The sequence below is a fragment of the Culicoides brevitarsis genome, chromosome 1, assembly GCF_036172545.1.
Source record: "Culicoides brevitarsis isolate CSIRO-B50_1 chromosome 1, AGI_CSIRO_Cbre_v1, whole genome shotgun sequence".
In the NCBI taxonomy this organism is placed as follows: Eukaryota; Metazoa; Arthropoda; class Insecta; order Diptera; family Ceratopogonidae; genus Culicoides; species Culicoides brevitarsis.
This window is the reverse complement of record NC_087085.1, coordinates 4,535,268-4,562,179: the sequence shown is the minus strand read 5'-3', so window position 1 is coordinate 4,562,179 and position 26,912 is coordinate 4,535,268. Positions and strand designations below refer to the sequence as shown.

At 26.7% G+C, this 26,912-nt stretch overlaps 7 protein-coding genes across 7 annotated transcripts in view; 4 read left to right on the top strand and 3 right to left on the bottom strand.

Moving 5' to 3' along the window:
- LOC134827424 (RNA-binding protein fusilli) overlaps nucleotides 1-4,548 on the top strand; it is a 54,685-nt gene extending 50,137 nt beyond the window's left edge. Inside the window, exons 12-13 of the mRNA XM_063840046.1 lie at nucleotides 2,933-3,207; nucleotides 3,657-4,548. Of these exons, the coding sequence (XP_063696116.1) occupies nucleotides 2,933-3,207; nucleotides 3,657-4,031 (650 nt within the window). The 3' untranslated portion in view covers nucleotides 4,032-4,548. The remainder of the gene's footprint in view (nucleotides 1-2,932; nucleotides 3,208-3,656) is intronic.
- Nucleotides 4,549-5,956: 1,408 nt separating this feature from the next.
- Nucleotides 5,957-7,159, bottom strand: LOC134838368 (peptidoglycan-recognition protein SB1-like). The gene is made up of 3 exons (XM_063853883.1): nucleotides 6,881-7,159; nucleotides 6,323-6,823; nucleotides 5,957-6,271 (listed from the first exon to the last, which is right to left on the bottom strand). Coding segments are annotated over exons 1-3 (738 nt in total). The 5' UTR covers nucleotides 6,882-7,159; the 3' UTR covers nucleotides 5,957-6,035.
- Nucleotides 7,160-8,582: 1,423 nt separating this feature from the next.
- LOC134837739 (probable methylmalonate-semialdehyde/malonate-semialdehyde dehydrogenase [acylating], mitochondrial) lies at nucleotides 8,583-11,626 on the top strand. Its single transcript, XM_063853129.1, has 3 exons — nucleotides 8,583-8,904; nucleotides 9,009-9,369; nucleotides 10,297-11,626. Exons 2-3 carry the CDS (start codon nucleotides 9,024-9,026, stop codon nucleotides 11,514-11,516), a joined length of 1,566 nt encoding a protein of 521 aa, XP_063709199.1. The 5' UTR covers nucleotides 8,583-8,904; nucleotides 9,009-9,023; the 3' UTR covers nucleotides 11,517-11,626.
- Nucleotides 11,627-13,352: 1,726 nt separating this feature from the next.
- On the bottom strand, nucleotides 13,353-15,171 carry LOC134838033 (uncharacterized). Its single transcript, XM_063853476.1, has 2 exons — nucleotides 14,898-15,171; nucleotides 13,353-14,840 (listed from the first exon to the last, which is right to left on the bottom strand). Exons 1-2 carry the CDS (start codon nucleotides 15,102-15,104, stop codon nucleotides 13,500-13,502), a joined length of 1,548 nt encoding a protein of 515 aa, XP_063709546.1. The 5' UTR covers nucleotides 15,105-15,171; the 3' UTR covers nucleotides 13,353-13,499.
- A 3,911-nt stretch (nucleotides 15,172-19,082) lies between these two features.
- On the top strand, nucleotides 19,083-20,163 carry LOC134834478 (superoxide dismutase [Cu-Zn]). Its single transcript, XM_063849216.1, has 3 exons — nucleotides 19,083-19,271; nucleotides 19,334-19,365; nucleotides 19,570-20,163. Exons 1-3 carry the CDS (start codon nucleotides 19,238-19,240, stop codon nucleotides 19,963-19,965), a joined length of 462 nt encoding a protein of 153 aa, XP_063705286.1. The 5' UTR covers nucleotides 19,083-19,237; the 3' UTR covers nucleotides 19,966-20,163.
- A 715-nt stretch (nucleotides 20,164-20,878) lies between these two features.
- Nucleotides 20,879-23,283, bottom strand: LOC134836946 (zinc finger protein 367-like). The gene is made up of 3 exons (XM_063852234.1): nucleotides 23,150-23,283; nucleotides 22,579-23,057; nucleotides 20,879-21,740 (listed from the first exon to the last, which is right to left on the bottom strand). The coding sequence occupies exons 2-3, from the start codon at nucleotides 23,036-23,038 to the stop codon at nucleotides 21,058-21,060; spliced, it is 1,143 nt and encodes a 380-aa protein (XP_063708304.1). The 5' UTR covers nucleotides 23,039-23,057; nucleotides 23,150-23,283; the 3' UTR covers nucleotides 20,879-21,057.
- A 119-nt stretch (nucleotides 23,284-23,402) lies between these two features.
- LOC134837107 (serine/threonine-protein phosphatase 2A regulatory subunit B'' subunit gamma-like) lies at nucleotides 23,403-26,698 on the top strand. Its single transcript, XM_063852428.1, has 2 exons — nucleotides 23,403-24,464; nucleotides 25,569-26,698. The coding sequence occupies exons 1-2, from the start codon at nucleotides 23,473-23,475 to the stop codon at nucleotides 26,026-26,028; spliced, it is 1,452 nt and encodes a 483-aa protein (XP_063708498.1). The 5' UTR covers nucleotides 23,403-23,472; the 3' UTR covers nucleotides 26,029-26,698.
- The last annotated feature ends 214 nt before the right edge of the window (nucleotides 26,699-26,912 follow it).

The window sequence follows — 26,912 nt, the reverse complement described above, 5'->3', positions numbered from 1 at the left end:
AAAAATTAATTAATTAAAATTAATTATTTATTTTTTTTAAATTTAAATTAATTTTTAATTTATTAAAGTTAATTAATTAAATTTAAAAAAAATAATTAATTAATAAAAATAATTTAATTTATAATTTTTATTATTATTAAATTATTTTTTTTAATTAAATTTTTTTAACATGGTCTTTTTTTATAAATTTTATATTATATTTATATTTTTTTTTTTTTTTGGTTAATATTAATTTTTTTATGTTTATGGTTTATCTTATATATTTTGGACTGTCTGTTTTTTTCATGTATATTTAATTATTTACATATTTTTTTAATTCCACGAACACCTTGTAAAAGTTTCATTCCCAAAAGATTGCGTGCTGTTTGTATTTTTTTTTTCGTTTGGTTCAATTTTTACATATTTTACACTATCATTAATATTAATTATCGATAATTATTGAACAAGAAAAAAAAAGAATTTATCATCTTTATTAGATAAAATTAAAAAAAAAGTGCAAATAGTAGTTACATAATTAATAAAAAATTACAAAAGTTAAATTCGTACGTACTTATAAAAAAATATATATCTTGCGTTTGTGCAAAAAATTATATTATTATTAATGATAATGATTATAGCTTTTAATAATTTTTAATGAATGAAAAGGTACATAAGAAAAAAAATGCTAGAGGTTGTGGAAAAAAAATTATAGATGTCACTTCTAGTATACTTATTATCTTTAATTATATATTATATATTATTAGATATATGTTGTGTTTTTAGTTTTTTTTTTAATTATTCATTATAATAATTAAAAAGGTATATCTTGAGGTGTGGTGCTCAAGTCTATCTGTGTGTAATCAATTTGGTTAAGGAAGCAATTGTACGAAAATTTGCTTATTTTAGCTAAAAATATACAATAAAAAAATGGACCAATACTGATATTAATAATAAAAAAAAAATTAAGAAAAATTTCATAAAGAAACATTTTTAATAAATTAAGTGTATCTAACGTCATTTAAATCATAAAATAATCACAATATAACCATATTAAGTTTTTAGTATAAAATAATTATTGATATTTTTATCGTTAAAAAATATAATATTAAAAAATTATTATTATAAATATATAAACATATATATTCTTTATATAACTATTATTATTATTATTAAAAAAAAACGTTTGTTCAATATATAGTTCATTTTTTGTATAACTAATCATACTGTCTTTGGTTCTTGTGCAATTTTTCACATTTTCACATATAAAAAATTTGCTTTTCTAATATCATTTTCTCTGGTTGATTTTTTTTTTGGGAAACGAAAACATCGTGAGAGTAGATCGAATTTTTATCGGGCTGCTGCTCCTTTAGTTGGTGCTAATGATTAGTAGAGAATAGATGTAATATTATATATGATATATGTTTAAGGTGTTTTTTTTTATTTTTTATGGGGATTTTTATAAGAAAAAAAAATTTGCATGAATTTGCTTCATTTTCAAAATTTATTTTTTTATATAAAAATTTTATAATATTAAAATTATATATTATATTGATAATAATATTAATATACTTAATATTAATTATAATATAATGATATATAATATTAATATTATATAATATTTTATATTATTATAAATAATTATTTTAACTTTAAAATAATAATTATTTAAAATAATATAAAAATACATATTTTATATAAAATATTTTAAAAAAAAATAAGAAGATTGATAAGTTATAATTTTTATTAATAATGATAATATTACATCTATTTATTAATCGAAAAAAAAATAGTTTAGAAAAAAAATTTTTTGCTGCGAAAATAACTTTCTCAATCTCATCAAGATTAAATTTACGAATCTTGAGACGCTCGGTATTCAATTTGGTGGTTTTCTTCTTCCTTTTTGTGTGTCGCATTATATATACATTAATTATAATATTTAAAACTGTAATTGTGAATGAAGTTAAAAAGTGCTGTAATATTGTACAAAAAAAAACATAAAAAATGGCTCACTCTCTTCTACAAAACACGCCTTGGTGACGAACTTATAAAAAAAATGTGTTAATAAATGTTTCTTAACGAACTGCTAAATATTTAAAATAATACAAAAAAAAAACATTAATCAAAAAACAAAAAAAAAAAAAAAAAATGCAAAAAAGTGGGACTAAAAAAAATGCAAAAAAAAAACAATCTTCTTATCATTATTTTTGTATTTATAATTATGTCTTTGGCTGATGGTATTTGGGGCAGTGGTAACACACGTAAATATAAAAAAAATATGGCAAGAGCAAAAAAATATAAGGTTTGATGTTTCTTGATAATTTTTTTAGTTAATTTATGGTGAGTGTTATAAATGTCTTTTTTATTATTTATTTTTTTAGTTATTTATTTAAATTAAGTTTATAGTTAAGCCTTTCTGGGATCTCGATAGTTTTTGTCTATTGTTTATTTATTTATTATTTTCAATAAAAAAAGGGAAAATTGTGCATGTTAAAAAAAATCTTTTTTTAGTGAAAAATTTTTTGCACCTTTATGTGAGGAAAAATATTTAAGGAAAAAATTATAAATTTTTTTGGGTAAAAATTATTTTTTATAGAATTCTTTGTTAGTCTTTTCTCTTGTATCATGTCAATTATAATTTTTAATTATTTTTATGTAGAAACCGCATTTAAGGAGCTTTAACTTGTGGGCGGTGAAAATTAATTTTAATTTTTTGGTTCAAGGTTTTTTTTTTGTAAATAACAATCGTACTAAAATTAAATCAGCTGCGTGAAGAATTTTTTTAAAAGAAAATTTAATTAATAAAAAATTATAAAATAAAAACAAAATCAACATAATTCAGGATTTAATTATATTTTTCCATTATTTAATTTTAAGTCATTTTTTTATAAAATAATTTTAAGTTTTAATTTTTTTAAAATTTTTTTCTAATTTTTTTAAATTTTTCCTTTAACAGGCGGAACAGTTTTAGCTCCCCCATTCGCTGGATATGGTCCAATTCCCGCATATGGCTGTAATCCAATCAACGGTATGACAAATAAGCCAGATCCGAGATGCCCAACTATCATTAATGATCACATGGTACATTTGCATCCTGCTTTTTATCCGCAACCCATTTTGTATTGGGGATATCCAAGTCCTCCAGTTTCGCCGACAACGTATTATGGACCTCCGCCTCCGTCAGCTCATTTGTCCCCGCCTAATGTTCAGCCCACGCATCAATCGGCAATGGTAAGTTTTGATAAGAATTCTTTTGAAGAAAAATGTAAAATTGAATTTTCGAACTCGAATTTTCGAAAATTTGTATTCGATGTTCGAAAATTTTTCGGTTTGAATTTGATTTTCGAAAATTTGTAAATTTTATCTAAAATTTAATTTTTCGAAATAAATTTTCGAAAATTTGTAAAGTTACGAACTCAAAGTTTACAAATTAACTTTATGAATTTTCGAAAATTCAAGTTCGAAATTTTACAAATTTTCGAAAATTTTAATTAATTGTTCAAATATCGTTTTTTAAAAATGTTCAAAGCTCAAAATTTTATTTCAGAAAATTTTAGAAGCTTCTAAATTAATTTTCGAGCATATTTTCGAAAATTTGAATTTTTTCGAACTCGAATTTTCGAAAATTTGAAAAAACTTCAAATGAAATTTTTTAACAATTTTTTTAAATTTTTTTTCAGCTTCCAACAAACGCTCCCCCAACGGCAACCCAATTAATTCCCACCCAAGCATCTCCGCAATCGCAGCCGCAAGTGCAACAAACACAACCCATGGTAATCGATCATCCGCCTTCGTCTCCGCCTACCGTAATTTCGACGCCTGCTCAAACGCCAACAACGCTCACAATCCCAAACGGCGTAATGCATTCGCCCACGCATGTCCATAATTCGCCAACGACACATCATCCGATCCCGTATCCGGCGCCGCATCATCATCATCATCACCATCATCATCCTTTTATTGTCGATACAACGGCGGGACATGACAAAATGCCACGCGTCATAACTCCCATTGCCCCTGCTCAAAATCAATATGTTGAACTTTTTATCGTTTAAATCGTTGTTTTTTCTTTAATTTTATGAAAACTTGTAATTATAGTGCAATATTAGAACACAAATGGCAAGCAATCAATCAAAATGCAATAATAATTTATACAAATAGCAATAATTAGCAGAAATATTGTTGAACAAGTAAAAAAAATCTCAAAGGTTGTGTAAATTTTTTTTTTAATTAAACATATATACTTTTTTATATAACTTATACATGCATAACATATATATTTAATATTTTTAGCTCCATTAGTAAATAATTAAGTTCAGACAGCTAAGAATACAAAGTCAATTTTAATTCTGACAGCAGCAACAGTGTCACAAATGTCTTCCATTATAAACTTATGATAATCGTAATTGTGTCAAAATAGTTTTAACCTTAATTTTAAACATATATCATATATATATTATATTATATAGTCTTTCATTTCTTTAATTTTCATTTAATTCTTTAATCATTTTAGAAGAAAATTATTGAATTTAGAAAAAAACTTCTTTAATGTCTCTTTAACATTAATTTGAGCCCCAGAAATCTTATATACGTACCCATCATATATTATAAAATATTTTATTTTAAATGTTATTTATTAATTTTTATTATTTTTAACTTTTGTATGCACAAAATATATATGTTATACAAAAATATAATATAATATTATAAAAAAATGAAAAGCTCACAAAAGGATGTTGTAATATATATAAGTTAAAAAAAAATTCTATATGTGAAAAAATTATATATTATAAAGTATTTTTTAATTAATTCCTAAAAAAATAATATTAACTTGAATAATGACAATATTTATAAATAATAATTATTATTATAACGTTTGGTCAGTTGAAACGAAAAAATTCGTTTTGTATCGCCTATATTTGCTCATTTTAGTTTTTAAGTAAAGTTAACACAAAACAATAACATTAATTTGTTACTTATTATGCTCACCATTAATTGTAAAAAAAATATTTATTTTAAAATTAATTATTAAGAAAGCAGTTTTGTTACCTTTATACTTATATGAATACATAATATTATAATATTATTTAAATTGAAACAGAAAAAAGCTCAATAATTCAAATTTCTATATGTTTATTATACAAAATATTTAATATAATATATAACATATATAACTTCCTTACTTCTAGATAATTATAAAAAAATATATATATTTAATTCTCGATCATCACAAAGTTCGTTGTTTGATGAAGTGCCTGCTGTGCAATAATAATAAATATCATAAGTGTTTTTTTTTTCAATTTCTTGAAATATATATCTTTAACTATATCTAATATTAACATTATTAAAATATATAATTATAAAAAAAAATATTTATTGTTATATCTTATGAAAAAGAAAAATATTTGAACAAAAATGATCAAAAAAAATGTTTTATACGAAAATGCCATTAAATTAAATCTGAATTCCTCAAAAAAATTAAGCAATAACTAAAATTTTTGTATTATTATAAATTATAAATAATTAGAAAAAATAGCCAAAATTAAAAAAAAAATTATAAAAAAAAAGAATTTGTTAAAAATTATTTTCTAAATAAATTTTATTAATTATATTTGTATACAAAAAAAAAATAAAATATGTATCGAGTTGATTCTAGTTAAAATATGAAAAAAAAAACAAAATAAAAATTATAACATAAAATTTATATATATATATACAATTGTTAATTTATATGAAAATATTTTAAAATTTTTAATATATATTTTTAGATTTAATATTTTTTATACAATATATTATATTATATATAAAAAAAATATATATATATAATAATCAAAAGATCCTAAAAGGACTTGCCTTTTTTTGTTTTATAAATTTGACAATATCCTAAAAAAATGAATATTTTTATTTTTATAAATAAATTTAATAATAATTAAATATATATTTAATATATAAAATTGACAAAAAATTATAAAAAAAAAAATTAATAAACGTTAAAAGTCAAAAAAAATGTCTTTTATTGCTTAAATTTCTAAATTTATTGTCACTTATCACATTTTAAATTAATTTTCCGCTTGCCAATGAGGCCATTGCTGGATTACTTGATACAACGCAGGTCCGGGACTCGACACACTTCCCATCAATTGACATTGCCCGAAGAGTTTGTAACTGTCTTTGATGTAATTGTTGCTTAAGCCCTCACTAATTAGCAGTTTTGCGACACTCAACTGTCTTATTGACGGAATTATCTTATCAAAATTGCCGATAAATGATAAGTAAACGGTCTGATTGTCGTAGCCTACAATTTATTTTTGTACGAAAAAGTCATAAAAATAAAATTTATAATTACCTCGTTGAAGGGAAGAGTCAGCTTGTGAGTTCCAACCTGAAATTTCGTAAGCTTTTCCATCGCCGCCGATCAAAAAATTGAAGGGAATGTTGATTTTTTGTTTGAATTCCGTAAACAAAGCGTGCAAAAAGGACACTTGACGTTCGCAATCCTCTTCAGTGAAGCACGGAACGCTGTTTGTGTGAGCAATTACGATTTTTTCCACGGGTTTTGAGAGTTTTGGCAGGTTTGAAGGTTTGATTTGAAGAAAATCAGCTGCTTTAACGATACGAAGCTCCTTTTCAGGCATTGTGTGAATTATTTCTTCGATTTGAATCTCTCCTGATTTTTCAATGCCATCTCCGCGGGTCATTAAATAGATGTTCATCGATGTGAAGGCAATAATTGTGATTAATCCTAAAATAATTATTGCCATATGACTTCGAACTCCTTTAATTATTGATCTCGAATTTCTCTCTTCGCTGATTTTTTCGCGACTTCCAACGATGTCGTTATTGTACACTTAAAGAAAAAAAAAATTTTAATAAAAAATTTAATTTTTTTAAAAAAAATTTTTACTTTTGATGATTTTTGAGCAAATTTAATTAAAAATTGCGCCTGATGAAAAACAGCTTGTTGTCACTTTAACCATGGGAATAATACTGACGAGCATTTTCGATAAAATGATAAATATTGTGCTGATAACGAAGACGGCGCGAAGACACAAAATATAATTTACATGAGAACAAATATTTTTTTTCCTCGCAGTCATCAAACAGTGCGAATGTAGGTGAGTAAACTTATTTTTTCCTCAACGTAGATCCGGAATTCTTGACGAGATTTTCAGTAGTCTGTTCGTTGTTTACTTCGAGATCAAAAGGATTAACATGAGATGAATGTTTGTTTGGTTTGAATTAATTGAAATGCGATTTTCAAATTTTACTTTTTTATTGCATTTAATTTCATTTCTTCATTTTTAAAAAATATTTTAAGAAATTTTAAGAAAAAATAAAATTTGCTCAAATTTGGATTTTTTTTTAATTTTTTGAAAAAATTGTCGTTCATATATGTAATTTTTTAAAATTAAATTTTGAAAAATATGAAAATATATTTATTTAAAAAAAAAAATTTGTCTAAAATTTCCCAGGTTTTTGTTTTTTATTAATTTTATTTGAATTTAATTTTTTTTTTAAATTAAAATTATTTTTAATTTTTAATTTAAAATTTATTAATTTTTTTTTTTTTTAATTCAAAAATTTTAAATAAGTATTTTTTTTAATTTCATTTTTTTTAAAAAAAGAAGAAAAAAATAAATTTTGTCATAATTCGGATTTTTTTTTCAATATTTTTAAGTTTACAGAACAAAATTTCATTAATGTCAACTCAATGTCAATTCAAAAAATGACCGTTAAAATTTATTTTTTTAAATAAAATATAAATAAAATAAAAAAAAAAATTTTGTCATAATTCGGATAAAAATATTTTTCCGAATTTTTAATAAATTTTAAAGTTGATCAGTTTTTTGTCTAAAATTTTTTTTTTAAAATTTTCATAAAAGTTTTAAAATTTAAAATTTAATTTTTTATTTTTATTTTAAATAATTTTTTATAACTTTTAAAAATTTTGAATTTTTATAAATTTTTAATTAAATTTAATTAAAAAAATAATTTTTTAAAATTTTTAATCCATTTTTATTAATTTTTTTTTTATTTTTGTTTTAAAAAAAAAAAATCATAAATCTCAAAAGATTTCAATTAATAATTTAATAAAAAATATTAAAAAAATAATTCTTTTAAAAACTAAAATAATTTTTTTTTCTTATAAAGATTTTTTTTAACTTGTCAAAAAATAAAAAAAAAAAAAAACTGAATTTTTAACTTAAATTTGTATGAAAATGCAAAGAACGAATATTTTCTCTTAAAATAATTTAAATGACGGTAAATTGTACTTCTAAAAATCACTTCTAAATCGCTCCATAAATGACTTTCCGTTATCACTGACACGAAAAAGTGTCTTTAAAAAAATTAACTTACCCGCATTTCAACTAATTTATTTTTTAATTTAATTTTTCCTTTCTTTTTATTAAATTTTAATAATTTTTTATAATTTTTTTTCACTTTAAAATTTTCATAAAATTTAAAAATTCTACAAAATTAGAAAAAATTAAATAAAAAAAAAATAAAAAGACATTCAAAGCAAAAGAAACGAATTTTTCATGAAAAATTTTTTGAAATGTAAATTTTAATAAACAAACGACCAACACATCGAAACTTCGTGTCAAAAACAATCATAAAAATTCGTCAGTATATTTTGGGCTCGTCTCATCGGGACAAGATTTTGTCGGAAAAATCGCACGATACACACGCCGCGCTTTGTTTCCACGTAAAATCATTCTTAGAGACAACAACCTATTTAGATTAGAGATATTTCGTCAAAATTGTGTTAGTAGCCGGGTTTATCAGAACCTGATTTTTTGCTTCATAAATAAAAAAAAATACGACGTCGTCGTTGTTATTTATTAGTATTCAAGGTCGCGTGTGTTTTATAATCGAGAGTGTTTTTTCGTCGTTCATTCGTTCATCGTCCGGACAACGTGAAAGAAGGTAATTAGACTTTAATTTTTTTTTTATATTTTTTTTTCTCAAATTTTATCTCTCTTATCACTCGAGTTGTTGCATAATTTTAATTGTTTTAATTTTTTTTTTAGAAAATTCCTCGAAAAATGGCACTTTTGTTGAGAAATATCACGAAAGAATTGAAGCATGGCTTGACTCGTCATTACGCGAGTAGCAGCGTTCCCACGACGAAAATGTTCGTCGATGGCAAGTTTGTCGAGTCAAAGACGAGCGATTGGATCGATTTGCATGATCCGGCGACGAATGACGTCGTTACCCGGGTGCCCAAATGCACGCAAGACGAGATGCAATCCGCTGTCGACGCCGCAAAACGTGCCTTCAAGACATGGGGACAGAGCTCCATCGTTACACGTCAGCAACTGATGTTCAAGTTACAGCAGATCATCAAGGCGAATATGGGTGAATTGGCGAAAAATATTACAAAGGAACAAGGTGAGTTTTTACTGATTAGTAGGGGTGACCAAAAATTTTGAAGGTTTTTAGATTTTTCGCTAAAAAAAATTCAAAATTTTTAATAGTTCGAAGAAATTTTTCATGAATTTTGTGTTTAAAAATTTTTTAAAATATTTTTTTTATTATTTTGAATTAGCAAAAAGGCGATTTTCAAATTTTTAACGTACATTTTTTTGAACTGACATTTAAAAATTTTTAATTTATATTTTTAAATAATTAACAAATTGTAAATTAAATTTGAATAATTTACAACTTTTTATAAGTTTTTATCATTTTTGAGTCAAAATTTTAATTTTTTTTTTTAAATTTACAAAAAAATTATTTTTAAATTTTTTGATACTTTTTTGAAAATCTTCTAAATTCTTCACAAATTAAAAAAATTGGAGTTAAAATTTATTTTAATTTAAAAAAATAAATTATTTAATTAATTTTATCAATTTTAAAAAGTATTTTTTTTTTAATTTAAAAAAAATTATTTTAATTCAAAAAATTAATTATTTATGAATTTAAAAATTTTATTAGTTAAAATAAGAAAAAAAAATTAAATAAATTATTAAAATTAAATTAAAATTTAAAATAAAAAAATTAAATTTTTAAAATAAAATATTTTTTTAAATAAATAAATTAAATTAAATTAAAATTTAAAAAAAAAAATTTTAAAAAAAAAAAAATAATTAATTAATTAAATTTAATTTTTTTTAATTCAAAATTAATTTTTAAAATAAAAAAAAAATATTAAAATAATTTTTTTATATAATAAAATTTAAAATTTTTTTAATTTAAATCCGAGAAACTTTAAAATTTTGACAAAATTTAATCATCCCTAATAATTTTAGATTAGATTTCACTTCAAGATAACGCAAAAAAGTAAACAATTTCATCTCACATGTTAATTTTTCTCCATAGGTAAAACTCACATTGATGCTGAGGGCGACGTTTTGCGTGGATTACAAGTCGTCGAGCATTGCTGCGGTATCAGTTTCTTGCAACAAGGCGAAACGATGCCCAATGTCGCTAAAGATATGGATACCTATTCGTACACTTTGCCATTGGGCGTCACAGCTGGCATTGCTCCCTTCAATTTCCCCGCGATGATTCCTCTCTGGATGTTCCCCGTTGCCATTTCTTGCGGCAATACGATGGTTTTGAAGCCTTCCGAACGCGTTCCGGGCGCTACAATGATGCTCATGGAAATGTTGAACGAAGCTGGATGTCCTCCGGGTGTCGTCAATGTCATTCATGGAGCGCACGACGCCGTGAATTTCATTTGTGACAATCCGGCGATCAAAGCGGTGTCGTTTGTTGGCTCAGATCAAGCTGGAAAATACATTTACGAACGTGCAGGACGTAACGGAAAACGTGTGCAGTCCAATATGGGAGCGAAAAATCACGGCGTTATCGTCAGCGACGCGAATAAAGAGTCAACTTTGAATCAACTTGCAGGCGCCGCATTCGGAGCAGCTGGGCAACGTTGCATGGCATTGTCTACTGCCGTTTTTGTTGGCGACGCGAAGAACTGGATCCCAGAATTGGCAGAAAAAGCGAAAAATTTGAAAGTTAACGCAGGACATGTCGCAGGAACTGACGTTGGGCCCGTCATTTCGCCTCAATCCAAGGAGCGAATTCATCGTTTGATCGAGTCGGGAGTCAAGGAAGGCGCCAAACTCGTCTTGGATGGTCGAAATGTCAAAGTGCCCGGATACGAAAAGGGAAATTTCGTTGGTCCAACCATCTTAACTGACGTCAAACCCCACATGGAATGCTACAAAGAGGAAATTTTCGGTCCTGTCTTGATTTGCTTGACTGTCGATACGCTCGACGAAGCCATCGAACTCATCAACAACAACCCCTATGGCAATGGAACGGCAATTTTCACGACAAACGGCGCCGTTGCCCGCAAATTCACGAACGAAATCGACGTTGGACAAGTCGGAATCAACGTTCCAATTCCCGTGCCCTTGCCAATGTTCAGTTTCACGGGCTCCCGAGGCAGTTTCATGGGCGATTGTCACTTCTACGGCAGACAAGGCGTCAAATTCTACACGCAAACGAAAACGGTGACATCTTTGTGGCGTCCCGAAACTGAAGTTGAGAAACTCAAGGCTTCCATGCCAACCATGAAGTAAAAAAAATCGAGAAAATTATAAACCGTCTTCCAATTAATTCGAGAAATTTTCTATTTTTAAACCTAAAATACGTACAAAAACAATGAAAATGTAAATTAATGTAACCCGTAGATGCCCTTGAACGTTTATTTTATTCAAAAAATCGTTTGAATGCATTTCGAGTCATTTTAATCAACGAACTAGAATTTAATTTAATTTACTTTAAATAAGGTAAGAGCGCTGCATTTATTTAGTAGAATACCGTCGATTTCATATAAAGCAAATATATTTTTTTTTTTAATAAAGTGCCATTAAAAGTACTAAAAAGTGATTTTTTAACCTTTCCCTTGTTCCCTTGCTTTGTTGCACCTTTTCGATAAATGACAGGAAAAGGTTTTTTCTGATGAATAATGAATAATTTTTTGATGAATTAACATTTTTGATGGATATTTAATGGAAATTTTGCTTTTTTATTGAAATAAATGTTAAAGTTGCATTTTTATTGAAAGAAAGTTCTGCTCAAAAAGAAAAAAATAAATAAATAAAAATAATAAAAATAATTAAATCAATAAAATAAATCTTTCGCTTTATTTTTTTTAAAATAATATTTTTTTAAATTATTCATAATATTAATTTTCAGAATAATTTTTCTAAAAAACAATAAAAATTTAAATTTTTGTAAATTTTTTATTTTTTTTTGTAAGATTAAAATTTTTATTAAAAATAAATAAATAAATAATTTCCAATAAAAAATTGATTTTAATTTTTTTTTTCAATTTTCGAAAACATTTTTTAAATAAATAAAAATTGAAAATAACAAAAATTAATTCAGACAATAAAAAATTTTAATAATAATAAATTAAAATAATTCAAAATTAAAAAAAAATTAATTTTAATCAAAAATTTAATGTTTAATAGTATTTTATTTTGGATTTTCAAATAAAAATGTATTTCGAGTTGTCAAAAAAGAAAAATAAATAAATGAAATAAAAAATGTTAAAATAATTTTCTTATTAATTTTAAATTTTAAGAAGTCTCTTGCGTAAAATTATTAAAATAATTTCAAAAGAAAAAAATATTTTCTCAAAAAAGGAAATTTTATTTATTTTTGAATTTTATTGGTTTTCGAATGAAATTGTTAAAAATGAATTTTTTTTATGAGAAAAAAATAAAATATAAAAATTAAAATAAAAAAAAAATATCTAAAAAAATAAAAATAATAAAAAAAATATTTAAACATAAATTCGAAAATAATTTCATTAAATCTTTCGTTTTATTTTTTTTTTTATAAAATATTTGTTTGGATTTTAATCTTTAAATTTTTTAAAATTTTTAAAATTTAATTTTAAAATAATTTTTTAATTTTAAAATTAAAAATTTTGTTTTATTTTTTTTTAAATTAATTTTTTTGAAAAATATTAAATAAAGTTTTGTAAATATGAATTTCATTATTTTTTTATTTCAAAAATTTTTTTAAATTAAATTAAATAAAGAATGAATATTTTATGAAAAAAATTCAAATTTAAAAAAAAAATTTAAAAAAAAATTTAATTTCAAAATAAATTTTCGGCAATTATTTTATATTGGATTTTCAAAGAAAAATGATTCGAGTTTCAAAAAAAAAAAATGTTAAAATAATTTTTCTTATTAATTTTAAATTTTGAGAAGTCTCAAATTAATTTATCAAAAAAAAAAAAATCTCAAAAAAAGAAATTTAATTTATTTTTGAAAACGAAATTTTAAATTAAAATCAATAATTTTTTAAACAATTTTCTTAATTCAAGAAATTTTGTTCAAATAAAAAAAATAATCTACGCCTCTGAAGCTGATAATAAAAACGCATGATATCTTGCTATAAATTTTAGTCAAAGCTTTTTTTATTATTTGTTTACATTTTTTTTATCTCTTTGTTACAATTTTGTGCGTAATTTCCTAATCTTTCATTAACACACTTTTAATGAATTTATCTCCTAAACTCCTAAAAATAGGAATTTTTATCTCCAATTACTTAAAAAACTTGTTGGAATGATTTCTTTGGTAATTTCCAAATTGACTTCCGTACCTCAGGGTTTTTCGAGATCGTCCCTCGAACGAAGTCGAATCGTTATTTTCACTTCCGCTCGCGGGCACGGGCGATCTTGTATGCTTCTTGGCAACATGTAGATCCAAGTGACTTATTGTGAGAAATCTTTCGGGGCATTTTGAACACTTGACTGTCTTGCGGGCGTCACAGAGCTCGCCTTCGTCACTCGTTTCGTGGTTGGTTGTCGTACGAATACGACGATTATCACACAAATTATTTTTGATTACGTCAATATTTTGATTTTTTCCGAATGTCGGATTGAGATTTCGCGCGTAATTCGTTTCTTTTTGAAAATTCAGATTATTTACGGGGTCTTGCTGAGTGCTGGCAGTGTTTGCGGATTGCTTATTGTGAAATTGGAAGTTGTGTTTTTCGAGTTCTGCCAAACTTGGGAGCGGCACATGGCAATCGGGGCATCGCATGAAGACATTTGGGGCTGGAGAGGATGCATTTGAGGTGTTTGTTAGGTTATCTGACTCCGAAGCGGAATTTGAGAATATTTCCTTGACATTTAATTTGGCGAGAAATCCATTTGGATCGACCATTGACTTTGGTTCTTTGCTTTTTTTCGTCGAAACAACCGGTTTTGCGACTTCCGGTTGCTGGTTTAGTCTTTCAATCTCCTTTTTTATGCCTTCGTCGTACTCGACGACCGTTTGAACGCTCTTTTTGATCCCGAAAATGACCCGTCGAATGAATTCGTGCGACGAAACGGCCCGATTTTCGCGCAAATACAGCAACTGCGTCATTTCCTTGATGAACGAGACGAGTTTTAAGCTAATGCACTCCTTGATGTGCTCGTTGTAGGAGTCTTCGAACATGAAACGACGACGACACGACATACATTTGCGTTCCTTGAACGTTTCGGGGAGGTAAAAACTTATCTGGCTACTTTGGAAGACATCGAGTTGCGTGATATCGTCTTCCTCGAAGCTCGTGTGAGCGTAAGAGAAAATTTCCGTGAGCGTTTTGTCGGTATCTTCTTCGTCGTCTTGCGCTTCGGCGCCTTCCAAGTCACTCATTTGATCGCCCGCGATGGATTCTTGCAACAATCGATCGATATTTTGCGCTGACTCAACTTTGTTCAGCGTATCGATGTCTTCGGCGACCACAGATTCGACAGATTCTTCACGAGGATTTGCATTTTTCATCGCCATCAAGCCCAAATTACGAAATGCTTGAATCTTGAAGTTGTAAGCATGTTTCATGTAACTGATGCAAAGTGTGCACATCTTTTGTGGATATCCGTCATTTGGTTTAATCTAAAAAAAAATTTAAAAAATTTTAAAAAATCAAAAAATTAATTAAAAAAAACTCACTTGTTGATTTAGAATAAAATTCAAGTAATGATGAATGGGTTTGCCCCAATTGAGGAATTCTCGCTCGGATTCATGAAGATATCCTGGAATTAATTGATACAAAGAATAACTTCCCCGATTTCCACAAACTCGACACGAATTTTCTACATTTGTAATTTTCTCATTTTTGGTCATTTTTCCTGTAACTTTTACACTTTTGCCGTTCATCAATGCCTTGCGTTGTCAATAAATGCTAAATTTAATATCACGATTCACTAAATCTAAGGTTTTTTCGCTAAAATTAATGAGTGTTGTTTGGAAAATCGATGATGACCAAAACAAACAGCGAGGGTTGTGATCCGGAGGAATGTGAGACGAATGAATTTGATAAATTTTTTGAAGATGATAAATCGCACATATGCATTTTATTGGCAAATTATTAAAGAATTTGAAAAACAATTTTTTCTTCTGAAAACATAAAATTACAAATTAAAATTTTCTTTTAAAAAAATTACGTATTTTTTATTTTTCAATTTTTTTTTCAGTTTCAATTTTTTTGCCAATTTTGAGTTACAAAATGATTGAAAATGATAAATTGGAGCCCTCTGACAAATTTCTATTCATTTGGAGCAAGATTGGACAAAAATAGCCTTGACACAGTTTTTGACACAGTTTTTGACACAGTTTTTTTGCTCTTGATTTAGTTTTTAAAACAAAACTATGTCAAAGAAACAATTTTTTTTCAGTTTCAATTTTTTGGCGGTTTTGAGTTATAAAATGATTAAAAATGATACATTAGAGCCCTCTGACAAATTTCTATTCATTTGGAGCAAGATTGGACAAAAATAGCCTTGACACAGTTTTTGACACAGTTTTTTTGCTCTTGATTTAGTTTTTAAAACAAAACTATGTCAAAGAAAAAATTTTTTTTCAGTTTCAATTTTTTGGCAGTTTTGAGTTATAAAATGATTAAAAATGATAAATTGGAGCCCTCTGACAAATTTCTATTCATTTGGAGCAAGATTGGACAAAAATAGCCTTGACACAGTTTTTGACACAGTTTTTTTGCTCTTGATTTAGTTTTTAAAACAAAACTATGTCAAAGAAACAATTTTTTTTCAGTTTCAATTTTTTGGCAGTTTTGAGTTATAAAATGATTAAAAATGATAAATTAGAGCCCTCTGACAAATTTCTATTCATTTGGAGCAAGATTGGACAAAAATAGCCTTGACACAGTTTTTTTGCTCTTGATTTAGTTTTTAAAACAAAACTATGTCAAAGAAAAAATTTTTTTTCAGTTTCAATTTTTTGGCAGTTTTGAGTTATAAAATGATTAAAAATGATAAATTAAAGCCCTCTGACAAATTTTTATTCATTTGGAGCAAGATTTGACAAAAATTGCTTTGACACAGTTTTTGACACAGTTTTTTTGCTCTTGATTTAGTTTTTAAAACAAAACTATGTCAAAGAAAAAATTTTTTTTCAGTTTCAATTTTTTGGCAGTTTTGAGTTATAAAATGATTAAAAATGATAAATTAGAGCCCTCTGACAAATTTTTATCCATTTGGAGCAAGATTTGACAAAAATTGCTTTGACACAGTTTTTGACACAGTTTTTTTGCTCTTGATTTAGTTTTTAAAACAAAACTATGTCAAAGAAAAAAAAAATTTTTTCAGTTTCAATTTTTTGGCAGTTTTGAGTTATAAAATGATTAAAAATGATAAATTAGAGCCCTCTGACAAATTTCTATCCATTTGGAGCAAGATTTGACAAAAATAGCTTTGACACAGTTTTTGACACAGTTTTTTTGCTCTTGATTTAGTTTTTAAAACAAAACTATGTCAAAGAAAAAATGTTTTTTCAGTTTCAATTTTTTGGCAGTTTTGAGTTATAAAATGCTTAAAAATGATAAATTAGAGCCCTCTGACAAATTTCTATCCATTTGGAGCAAGATTTGACAAAATAGCTTTGACACAGTTTTTGACACAGTTTTTTTGCTCTTGATTTAGTTTTTAAAACAAAACTGTGTCAAAGAAAAAAAAAATTTTCAGTTTCAACTTTTTGGCAGTTTTGAGTAGCAAAATGATTAAAAATGATAAATTAGAGCCCTTTGATAAATTTTTATCCATTTGGAGTAAAATTTGACAAAAATTGCTTTGACACAGTTTTTTACACAGTTTTTTTGCTTTTGATTATGTCAAAGAAAAAATTTTTTTTCAGTTTCAAAAATTGCTTTGACACAGTTTTTGACACAGTTTTTTTGCTCTTGATTTAGTTTTTAAAACAAAACTGTGTCAAAGAAAAAAAATTTTTTCAGTTTCAATTTTTTGCCAGTTTTGAGTTATAAAATGATTAAAAATGATAAATTAGAGCCCTCTGACAAATTTCTATCCATTTGGAGCAAGATTTGACAAAATAGCTTTGACACAGTTTTTGACACAGTTTTTTTGCTCTTGATTTAGTTTTTAAAACAAAACTATGTCAAAGAAAAAAAAAATTTTCAGTTTCAATTTTTTGGCAGTTTTGAGTTATAAAATGATTAAAAATGATAAATTAGAGCCCTCTGACAAATTTCTATCCATTTGGAGCAAGATTTGACAAAAATTGCTTTGACACAGTTTTTGACACAGTTTTTTTGCTCTTGATTTAGTTTTTAAAACAGAACTATGTCAAAGAAAAAAAATTTTTTCAGTTTCAATTTTTTGGCAGTTTTGAGTTATAAAATGATTAAAAATGATAAATTAGAGCCCTCTGACAAATTTCTATCCATTTGGAGCAAGATTTGACAAAAATTGCTTTGACACAGTTTTTGACACAGTTTTTTTGCTCTTGATTTAGTTTTTAAAACAAAACTATGTCAAAGAAAAAAAATTTTTTCAGTTTCAATTTTTTGGCAGTTTTGAGTTATAAAATGATTAAAAATGATAAATTGGAGCCCTCTGACAAATTTTTATCCATTTGGAGCAAGATTTGACAAAAATTGCTTTGACACAGTTTTTGACACAGTTTTTTTTTCAGTCTTGGCAGTTTTGAGTTTGATTAAAAATGATAAATTAAAACTATGTCAAAAGAAAAAAAATTTTTTTTGACACAGTTTTTTTGCTCTTGAATTTTTAAAACAAAACTGTGATTTTTTTTCAGTTTCAATTTTTTGCAGTTTTGAGTTATAAAATGATTAAAAATGATAAATTAGAGCCCTCTGACAAATTTCTATCCATTTGGAGCAAGATTTGACAAAAATAGCTTTGACACAGTTTTTGACACAGTTTTTTTGCTCTTGATTTAGTTTTTAAAACAAAACTGTGTCAAAGAAAAAAAAAATTTTCAGTTTCAATTTTTTGGCAGTTTTGAGTTATAAAATGATTAAAAATAATAAATTAGAGCCCTCTGACAAATTTCTATCCATTTGGAGCAAGATTTGACAAAAATACACAGCTTTTTGACACAGTTTTTGACACAGTTTTTTTGCTCTTGATTTAGTTTTTAAAACAAAACTATGTCAAAGAAAAAAAATTTTTTCAGTTTCAATTTTTTGGCAGTTTTGAGTTATAAAATGATTAAAAATGATAAATTAGAGCCCTCTGACAAATTTCTATCCATTTGGAGCAAGATTTGACAAAAATAGACACAGTTTTTGACACAGTTTTTTTGCTCTTGATTTAGTTTTTAAAACAAAACTATGTCAAAGAAAAAAATTTTTTTCAGTTTCAATTTTTTGGCAGTTTTGAGTTATAAAATGATTAAAAATGATAAATTGGAGCCCTCTGACAAATTTTTATCCATTTGGAGCAAGATTTGACAAAAATTGCTTTGACACAGTTTTTTTGCTCTTGATTTAGTTTTCAAATCAAAACTGTGTCAAAGAAAAAATTTTTTTTCAATTTCAATTTTTTGGCAGTTTTGAGTTATAAAATGATTAAAAATGATAAATTAAAGAAAAACATCAAATGCAAACCATTTGTGAGCTTATAAACCATCAAATGGGCTCTCAAGATGAAAATTACGTATTTTTTACGTATTTTTTATTTTTCAATTTTCAAGCTTGAGAACCATCCAAAAGACATCCAAAGGCATTTTTCATAACTTTTGATGAATTTCAAGCTTCTTTAAAAAAAAATTTTTTAAAAATTCGATAATTTTTGCAATTGTGCGATTTCTCCTAAAGACTCTTGAATTCTAATCAAGGTTTGCATGCCGGAGGAAAATATTACTCATTTTGATTTCGGAAATCGCATTTTGATATCACGAATCCATTTCGCATCAATTTTCCTTGAGTTTTCGCACACGAAAAACAATTTTTCCATAATTTCAGTAACAAATTTCTTGTGAATTCATCAAATTTTATCAAAATCAGCTACAAGATGCCATCAAAAGCTGTTTGCGTTTTAGCCGGAGGTATTCTAGATAATTCTCTGCTAATTATTTCCCGATTTTAATGCATTTTTTCTCCGTTTCAGATGTCAAAGGCACCATTTTCTTCGAACAAGATGTAAGTTTTGGCGATTCTCGAACAAATTTTTGACTTTCCATGCAAGACCTTGACCTTTGATAACTCGATAAAGAGCGTCGTAGCGAAAAAAAACTTGAATTATGTATTACCGGTATTACCATATATAAAAATTATTCAGTAGACAGACAACTACGCAAAAAAAACCGCAAGTAATTGATAAATTTTCATTTTTTCTTCACACAGGCGGCGAATTCTCCCGTTAAAGTAACCGGCGAAATTACGGGACTCGCAGCAGGCGAACACGGCTTCCATATTCACGAATTTGGCGATAACACGAACGGATGCACTTCGGCAGGACCTCATTTTAATCCGCATGGAAAGGATCACGGAGCTCCCGGAGATGCGATGCGTCATGTTGGCGATTTGGGAAATGTCACTGCTGATGCTTCGGGCGTTGCAAAAGTCAATATTACCGACAGCCAAATCTCGTTGAGCGGCGAACATTCCATTTTGGGACGTACAGTTGTCGTTCATGCCGATGTCGATGATTTGGGCAAAGGCGGGCACGAATTGTCGAAAACCACGGGAAATGCAGGCGCTCGTTTGGCATGCGGCGTTGTTGGGATTTGCAAAGCTTAAAAAAATTGGAGAATTTAATTCGAAATTGTAATCAGCAATGTTTCTTGTACTAAAAAAAAAAGTTTCTTATAGTGGTTATGGGGGAGAGATTTTCTAAAAAAAACTCATGAAATGAGATAATTAAGACAAAAATGTAGCTTTGAATGGAAAAAATGAATAAATTTGGATAGAAATTCTTTAAAAGACCTGAAATTTAAATTTTTGTTTTATTTATTCAGAAAAAATCTCAAAAAATTGTAAAAAAATTCGAAATTTTTTAAATTTTTCTTCATTCAATAATTTTAAATTCTTAACAAACATCAATCAGAAAATATTTTTTCAAAATTATAAAAAAAATAAAATATTTAGAAAAAAAAATTTTTTTAATTTAAAAAAATAAAAATTTTTCAAATTCAAAAATAAAAAAAAATTCGAAGAAAAAGAATATAAAATTTTGAAAAAAAAAAATTTTTTTTTCAATAAAAATTTAATTAAAAATTGAAAAAAAAAATATTTTTTTAATAATAATTTTTTTTTAATAAAATTTTTTTCATTAAATCTTAAAAAAAGTTTTTCAAAAATTGAAAAGTTGAAAAAATTTATTAATAAATTTGAAGAAAAAAAATATTTTTAAATATTTAAATTTTTTAATATAATTTTATTCATGAAATTTTTAAAAAACTAAATTTGTAAATTTAAGAAATTAATTAAAAAATTTTTTAATTTTTTTTCGTAAAATTTTTTAAAGAAAATATTAAATAAATTATAAAAAGATTTTTTTTAATTTTACAAAATTATTGAAAATTTCAAAACATTAGAATTTCTTTAAATTTAGATTTTTTTTTTAGAAAATGGAAAATTTTGAAAAATTTAAGCAAATTAATTCAAGATTTTAGAAATTCAAGGATTTTTTCAATTAAAACATCTCTTTATAGTACTATAAACTTTATTTCTTACAAGCTAATATTTATCAAAACAATTAAAATTATCAGTTTCTGATTCGATAGCATCTCAAGAACGAACAAAAAAAACTCTTCAAGGCCTCTCGGGCTTCGCTACAGTACGAAATGTAAACAAATTAAGAAAAAAATCGAAAAAATCTCCTCAAACGTCTTATTTAATAACCAAATTCTCGCTATCGAGTACAACGGGCGCCACGGTATCCCGTTTCGCGATCATCAGCACTGACGGTCTATTTTGATTTGCCTCTAATACATTTGCCGAACTTTGATCGAGGGGCTTTGCGAGACATTCCTCCTGCCACGCATACGAAAGCCATCGTTTCTTCGGATTAATCGGCGATAAATCCCGCGACGACGAATCTCCTTCCTCTTCTTCTTCTTCGTCTTCCGCATCTTGCCATTTTATCACTTTGGGCGTGCCGTAGCTGTTTGCGTGCATTTTCGACGACGTTGGACTTCCCTGACCCGCATTCATATCCAACTCGCCGAGCATCAGGCCTTTGCGACTTTTGGGGTTATTTACAATGTGATGCGGCTCGTAGAAGGGCGACGTGATGCTCGAGGCACTTGTTGGCGTCGCTACAGGTGTTCCGCTGACATTTTCGTCGTTGGTTGCGTTGAGCTTTTTGCGTTTCGGTGTACGATCGTCGCGGAGTGAGCGATATTTTTCGAGCCATTTGAGGACTTCGGTGTTCTGTTCGGCAATGTAGCTTTGATCGAGCACGGAATCCTCGCAACGGATCAAGCTACTGTAAGGATGGAGGCTGCAATGGCGATTTGCGTGCGTGAAGCGACTGTTGCAGGACGGTTCGCTGCATTTGAAGGGCTTTTCTCCTGAAATTTTGATAAGAAAAGTTAGAAAAATTCATTAAAATTGTTCAAAAAAAATTTTTTTTTTATTTAAAAAATTTTTTTTTGCTTTAAAAAATTTTGAATTTTTTTTTCTAAATATTAAATTTTATTTTTTCAAAAATTAAAAATAATTTTATTAATTTTTTTAAAAAGATTTTTTAATCAAAAATATTTCTTTAAAAAAATTAAATTTGCAAAAAAAAATTAATAGAACATTCGTTATTTTTTTTATTTATATTTTTTTCAAAGATTTATTAACAAGAAATTTTACTTTAATAAAAATATATATATTTTTTTTTTAAAATTTTAAAAAATTTCAAAGGAATTAAAAAAATTTTAAATTAATTTTTTTTTTTTAATTTAATTTTTTTATTATTTTATAAAAATAAATTTTAAAAAAAATTTTTAATATTTTTAAAATAATTTTTATTTTTTTATCTTTAAAAAATTTTATTTTTTTTTTTAAAAATATTAAAAATTTTTTTAGAATTATTTTTTAAATTATTTTTAAAAAATTTTAAAAATAATATTTTCATAATTTTTGAATTTTTTAAATTTTTAAATTGTTTTAAAGATTTTTTAAGCAATTTTACTTAAAAAATTTTAAATATTTTTATTGAATTAATTTTAATTATTTAATTTTTATTTATTTATTTTTTTTTATTTAAAATTCATTTTTTATTAATTTTTAAAAGAAAATCTTTAAATTAAATTAAATTTAATTTTTTAAATAATTATTTTCTTGATTGTTATTACAGAAAAAAATTTTTGGGATGAAAATAAAAAAAAAATTAAAATAAATCATCAAATCAATACAAACCTGTATGCAATCTCTGATGTGTCTTTAATTGCCCACTTTGCGTAAAGGCTCTCGTGCATCCCGGATAATCGCAAATGTATGGTTTAACCCCCAAATGGATGCGTTCGTGGGCGTTGAGGGATTTATCTCGCGGAAATACGCGACTACAGTACTTGCACTTGATGTTCGACGGAGAATCCTTGCCTTCAATTATCAAATTTGTGAGAGTTTCGCTTTTGGGACGTCCCCGTTTCGACGACGACGACGACCTTGGCGATATTTTCGACGAACTACTCGGCGATGGGCTACTAAAACTCGTTGCAAATGTTCCTCCGGCACTGTTCAGGATCAAATTGGGCGAAAGAACTGCCGAAGAATCGCCACTCGAGTCACTCGGGCTGTAAATTGTCTGTAAAGAGGTACGAACTCGCGTTGGCGTATGCTGTTCCAACGCAAAACTATTCGAGTCGTCCAAATTCATCGCTTTTTTGCTGCACACTCTGTCGAAAAATGGAGAAAAAAATTTAAATATAACCACACACAGCTCATGATGCCATCGGCAAACACGAAATTTAGCACTTTTCACACTCACTTGTCACTGGATTTCACTTTTACGGGATACAAGGGGGCCTCGGAGGCGCACTTTTACACAGAATTGACCTGCTGGAGCTCAGAAAATGCACAAAAATTGACCGAAAATATTTTTTGTTGTCATTTTGCGCCCAAATCAAGTCTCAAAAAAGTGAGAAGATCGAAAATGATGAAGTGTCATTTAAAAAATGAGACGAATAAAAGTGATAAATCTGAATTTGCATTGGCGATTTCTTATCAGGGTTGCACAACGGTCAAAACAAAACAAATTCCATCGAAATTCTCCAATTTTATGCCTTAAATCCATAAAATCCTTCGGATAAAATGTCAGAAACTTCATTAACTCCAAGTTCGGAAGACGCAAAAACAGAAAATCCCGAAAAAGATCCCGAAACCTTGCGAAAAGAGTCAATTTTCCGCAAGAAATTCCTCAACGGCATCGCAAATCTGAAACAAATCAAGATAAAAACGGTTCTCGAAGACGACGAACTCGAAGAATTGCTGTTCCAGCGATACCTGAGGGAGCTTTCGCGTGACAATCATCGTCTCAACACCACTTTTTCGTACAAAAATCCTTCTTACAAGGAAATTCCTCAGTTTTATTTCCGCCTGCCCGAGTCAGAAGTCGGAGCGAAATGCCGTGAAGAAGCTCGAAGCTTGTTTTTGACGAAAAAATCCAAAATGTTGCTCACTTCTGACGAATTGAAGACGCTTTGGAATCATTTGGAGCAAAAATCAAACATCACAGTAGGGGAGGATCAGTTCATTGACTACATGGAGTACCTGAAAGTTCGTGTTTTGGGCGGAGAGAAGGTCGAAAGATATTTAACGACAAGTGCCTTTATGCGATTAGTCGCAATCAGCTCGAATCCGCCGAATGTGAATGTCGTGCAGCTTTTCAACTACGTGATGCGTAAAGTTTGGATCGAACAAACGCGGATCGGCTTGAGTTTTTACGATTCAACGGGGCTTGGTTACTTATCCGAATCAGATTTAGAGCAATATATTTTGGAGCTGATACCAACTTTCTCGCAACTTGCTGGATTGGAGAAATCTTTTCATAATTTCTACGTTTGTACGGTTCTGAGGAAGTTTTTCTTCTTTTTGGATCCATTGAGAACGGGAAAAATTCGAATTCGGGACATTTTGACGTCGGGATTTTTGGATCTCTTGCTTGAATTGAGGGAAGATGACATTTCGAAAGATGCTCAAGAGAATAATTGGTTCTCGGCGACGTCAGCGTTGTCGGTTTATGGCATTTATCTGAATTTGGATAAAGATCATAATGGGATGTTGTCGAAAAAGGAGTTGGCAGGGTGAGTTTTTTTTATCATTTTTAATCGTTTTTCACCTAAATTAAAAATTTTAAAAATAATATTGAATTAAATTTAATTTTTTAAAAATATTTTTAATATGATTTTTAATTTTTCTTCACTAAATTTTTATATTTCTTTAAAAGATAATTTTTAAAAAATTTATTAAAAATTAAATTAAATTAATTCTAAATAATTTTTTTACTTTTTTAAATTTTGCATAAAAATTTTAATTAATTAATTTATTTATGTTAAATTTTTAAAAATATTTTTTTTTTAAATTTAAAAAAAATAAATTTAACAATATTTTTTTTATTATTTGTTTTAGAATTTTATTTATTTTTTTTAAATTTTTATTAGCTTTTCTTTAAATCTTTAATTAAATTTTTTTAAATAAAATTGAAATTAATAATAAAAAAATTCAAATTAATTTTGAAAATTAAAAAAAATAGAAAACTTTAAATTTATTTATTTTTTTTTTAATTTAAAAAATTCAAACAAAAAAATTGAATCAAAATTTTAATTAATTTTATTTTTACAAGCTTTTCAATGAAAACAAAAAAATCATAAAAATATTTTGAAAAACAAAAATAATAAAAAATTTTAAATTGAAAATTTTTCTTTTTTAAAATTATATAAAAATATTTTTTTAAAATTAATTTTAGGTACCTAATTTAAAAAAAAATAATTTAATTTATTAATTTTTGCTAAATTTTAAAATTATTTTTTTTATTAAAAAAAATAACAATACCTAAATCTTTTTACAAGGTATTTATTTAATTTAAAATTTATTTTGTTTATTTCTTAATTTTTAAAAAATAATTTAAATATTTTTTTACATTTAGAGTTTCAAATAATTAAAACATAATTTTTAATAATTTTTTAAAATTTTTTTTTTTTGAAAAAAAAAAAAATTAAATAAAACAAAAAATTAATTAATTTTTAATCTTTAAATAATTTTTTTTTCATAGAAATATTTTTCAAAATTAAAAAAAAAAAATCAATTGAAAATTATCCTTTTATTTATTTATTTTTTTTTAATTTAAAAAAAATAATTTAAATTTTTTAATTCAAAAAAATTTCTCACAATTTTTTTTTTCTTTTCAGTTACGGCTCAGGAACCCTCACATCAGTCTTTCTCGATCGCGTCTTTAGCGAATGCCTTACTTACGACGGCGAAATGGATTACAAAACTTACCTCGACTTCGTTCTTGCCTTGGAAAATCGTCACGAAACCCAATCCCTGCAATATCTCTTCAAAATTCTCGACGTCGATCATTGCGGCTACTTAACAGTTTTCAACTTACGCTACTTCTACAAAGGCATCCAATCGCAAATCGAAACGCACAAAGCTGAAAATGTCAATTTCGAGGATGTCAAAAACGAGATCTTCGACATGGTCAAACCGGAAGATCCAACAAAAATTACTCTCAAAGATTTGATAAATTGCGGGCAGGGGGAGACTGTCGTCTCGATTTTGATCGAATTTCATCGCTTTTGGTCCTACGAGAATCGCGAATCGGTGGTTTCGGATGCAACAACGGTCGAAGATTCGCTCCAGCTGTGAGGTAAACAAACGCGTCGCAGTCGGCAACGGAGACCTCTTGACGTTATTGAGTCAACAACATGTTTACGCACACACAAGACGACATGCAGATAAGTAACAAACAACAGAAAAAACGAGATTTCGTAACAAACGACAAAAAAATGACGAAAGAAGCCGGTTCAGTCGTCATGAGGAAGCGAAATCCATCGAAAATTGCACCAAACATAATTTTTTTGAATTGCACAGTCGCAGCAATCAAGAGAGAGTACAAAGAAATCATAATCTAACAATTTTTAGTCATAAATACGGAGAGAAAGAAAGTAAATAATAAATAATAGTAGAAGATGATTACGGACAATCATAAACAAATTCAGGCAAAAACTGGTTCGTTCTTCGTTACTTCGTTCGGGGTGATGCTTCAATGGTGAAATAATATGGCGGAAAGTCGGTTTATTCTGGTCCGTTGGATCATTGGCTGTAAATTATCTCGATTTAACGCGACTTATCAGCTCAATAGATCTCGCTTTGTAGACACTGAGAGACATTGTCTCGTAGATGACGCAAAACTATCGTAGAAATGTGATAAAGTGCATTTCCTCAATGTGAGTGCGAGATGCAAGTCACACCATCAAATGTCACATGATAACATCAATGAATGATAACATCTCGAAGAACGTAGTAAAACTATTAAGGAGACAATAAAAATTTATTTTTTCTTGAAAAAGGTGTGTACTTCATTGACCTATTTTCATTGAACTATTGAAGAGATTAGAGAAGCCGGTATTTGATTTTTGATTATTTTCTTTGTTTTACGTTTGAAATTTTGTTTAAAAATTATTTTAACTCTTAATTTTACAAAAAAAAAAAATTAAAAAATATAATTTTTTTATTGAATTTTAGAAAAA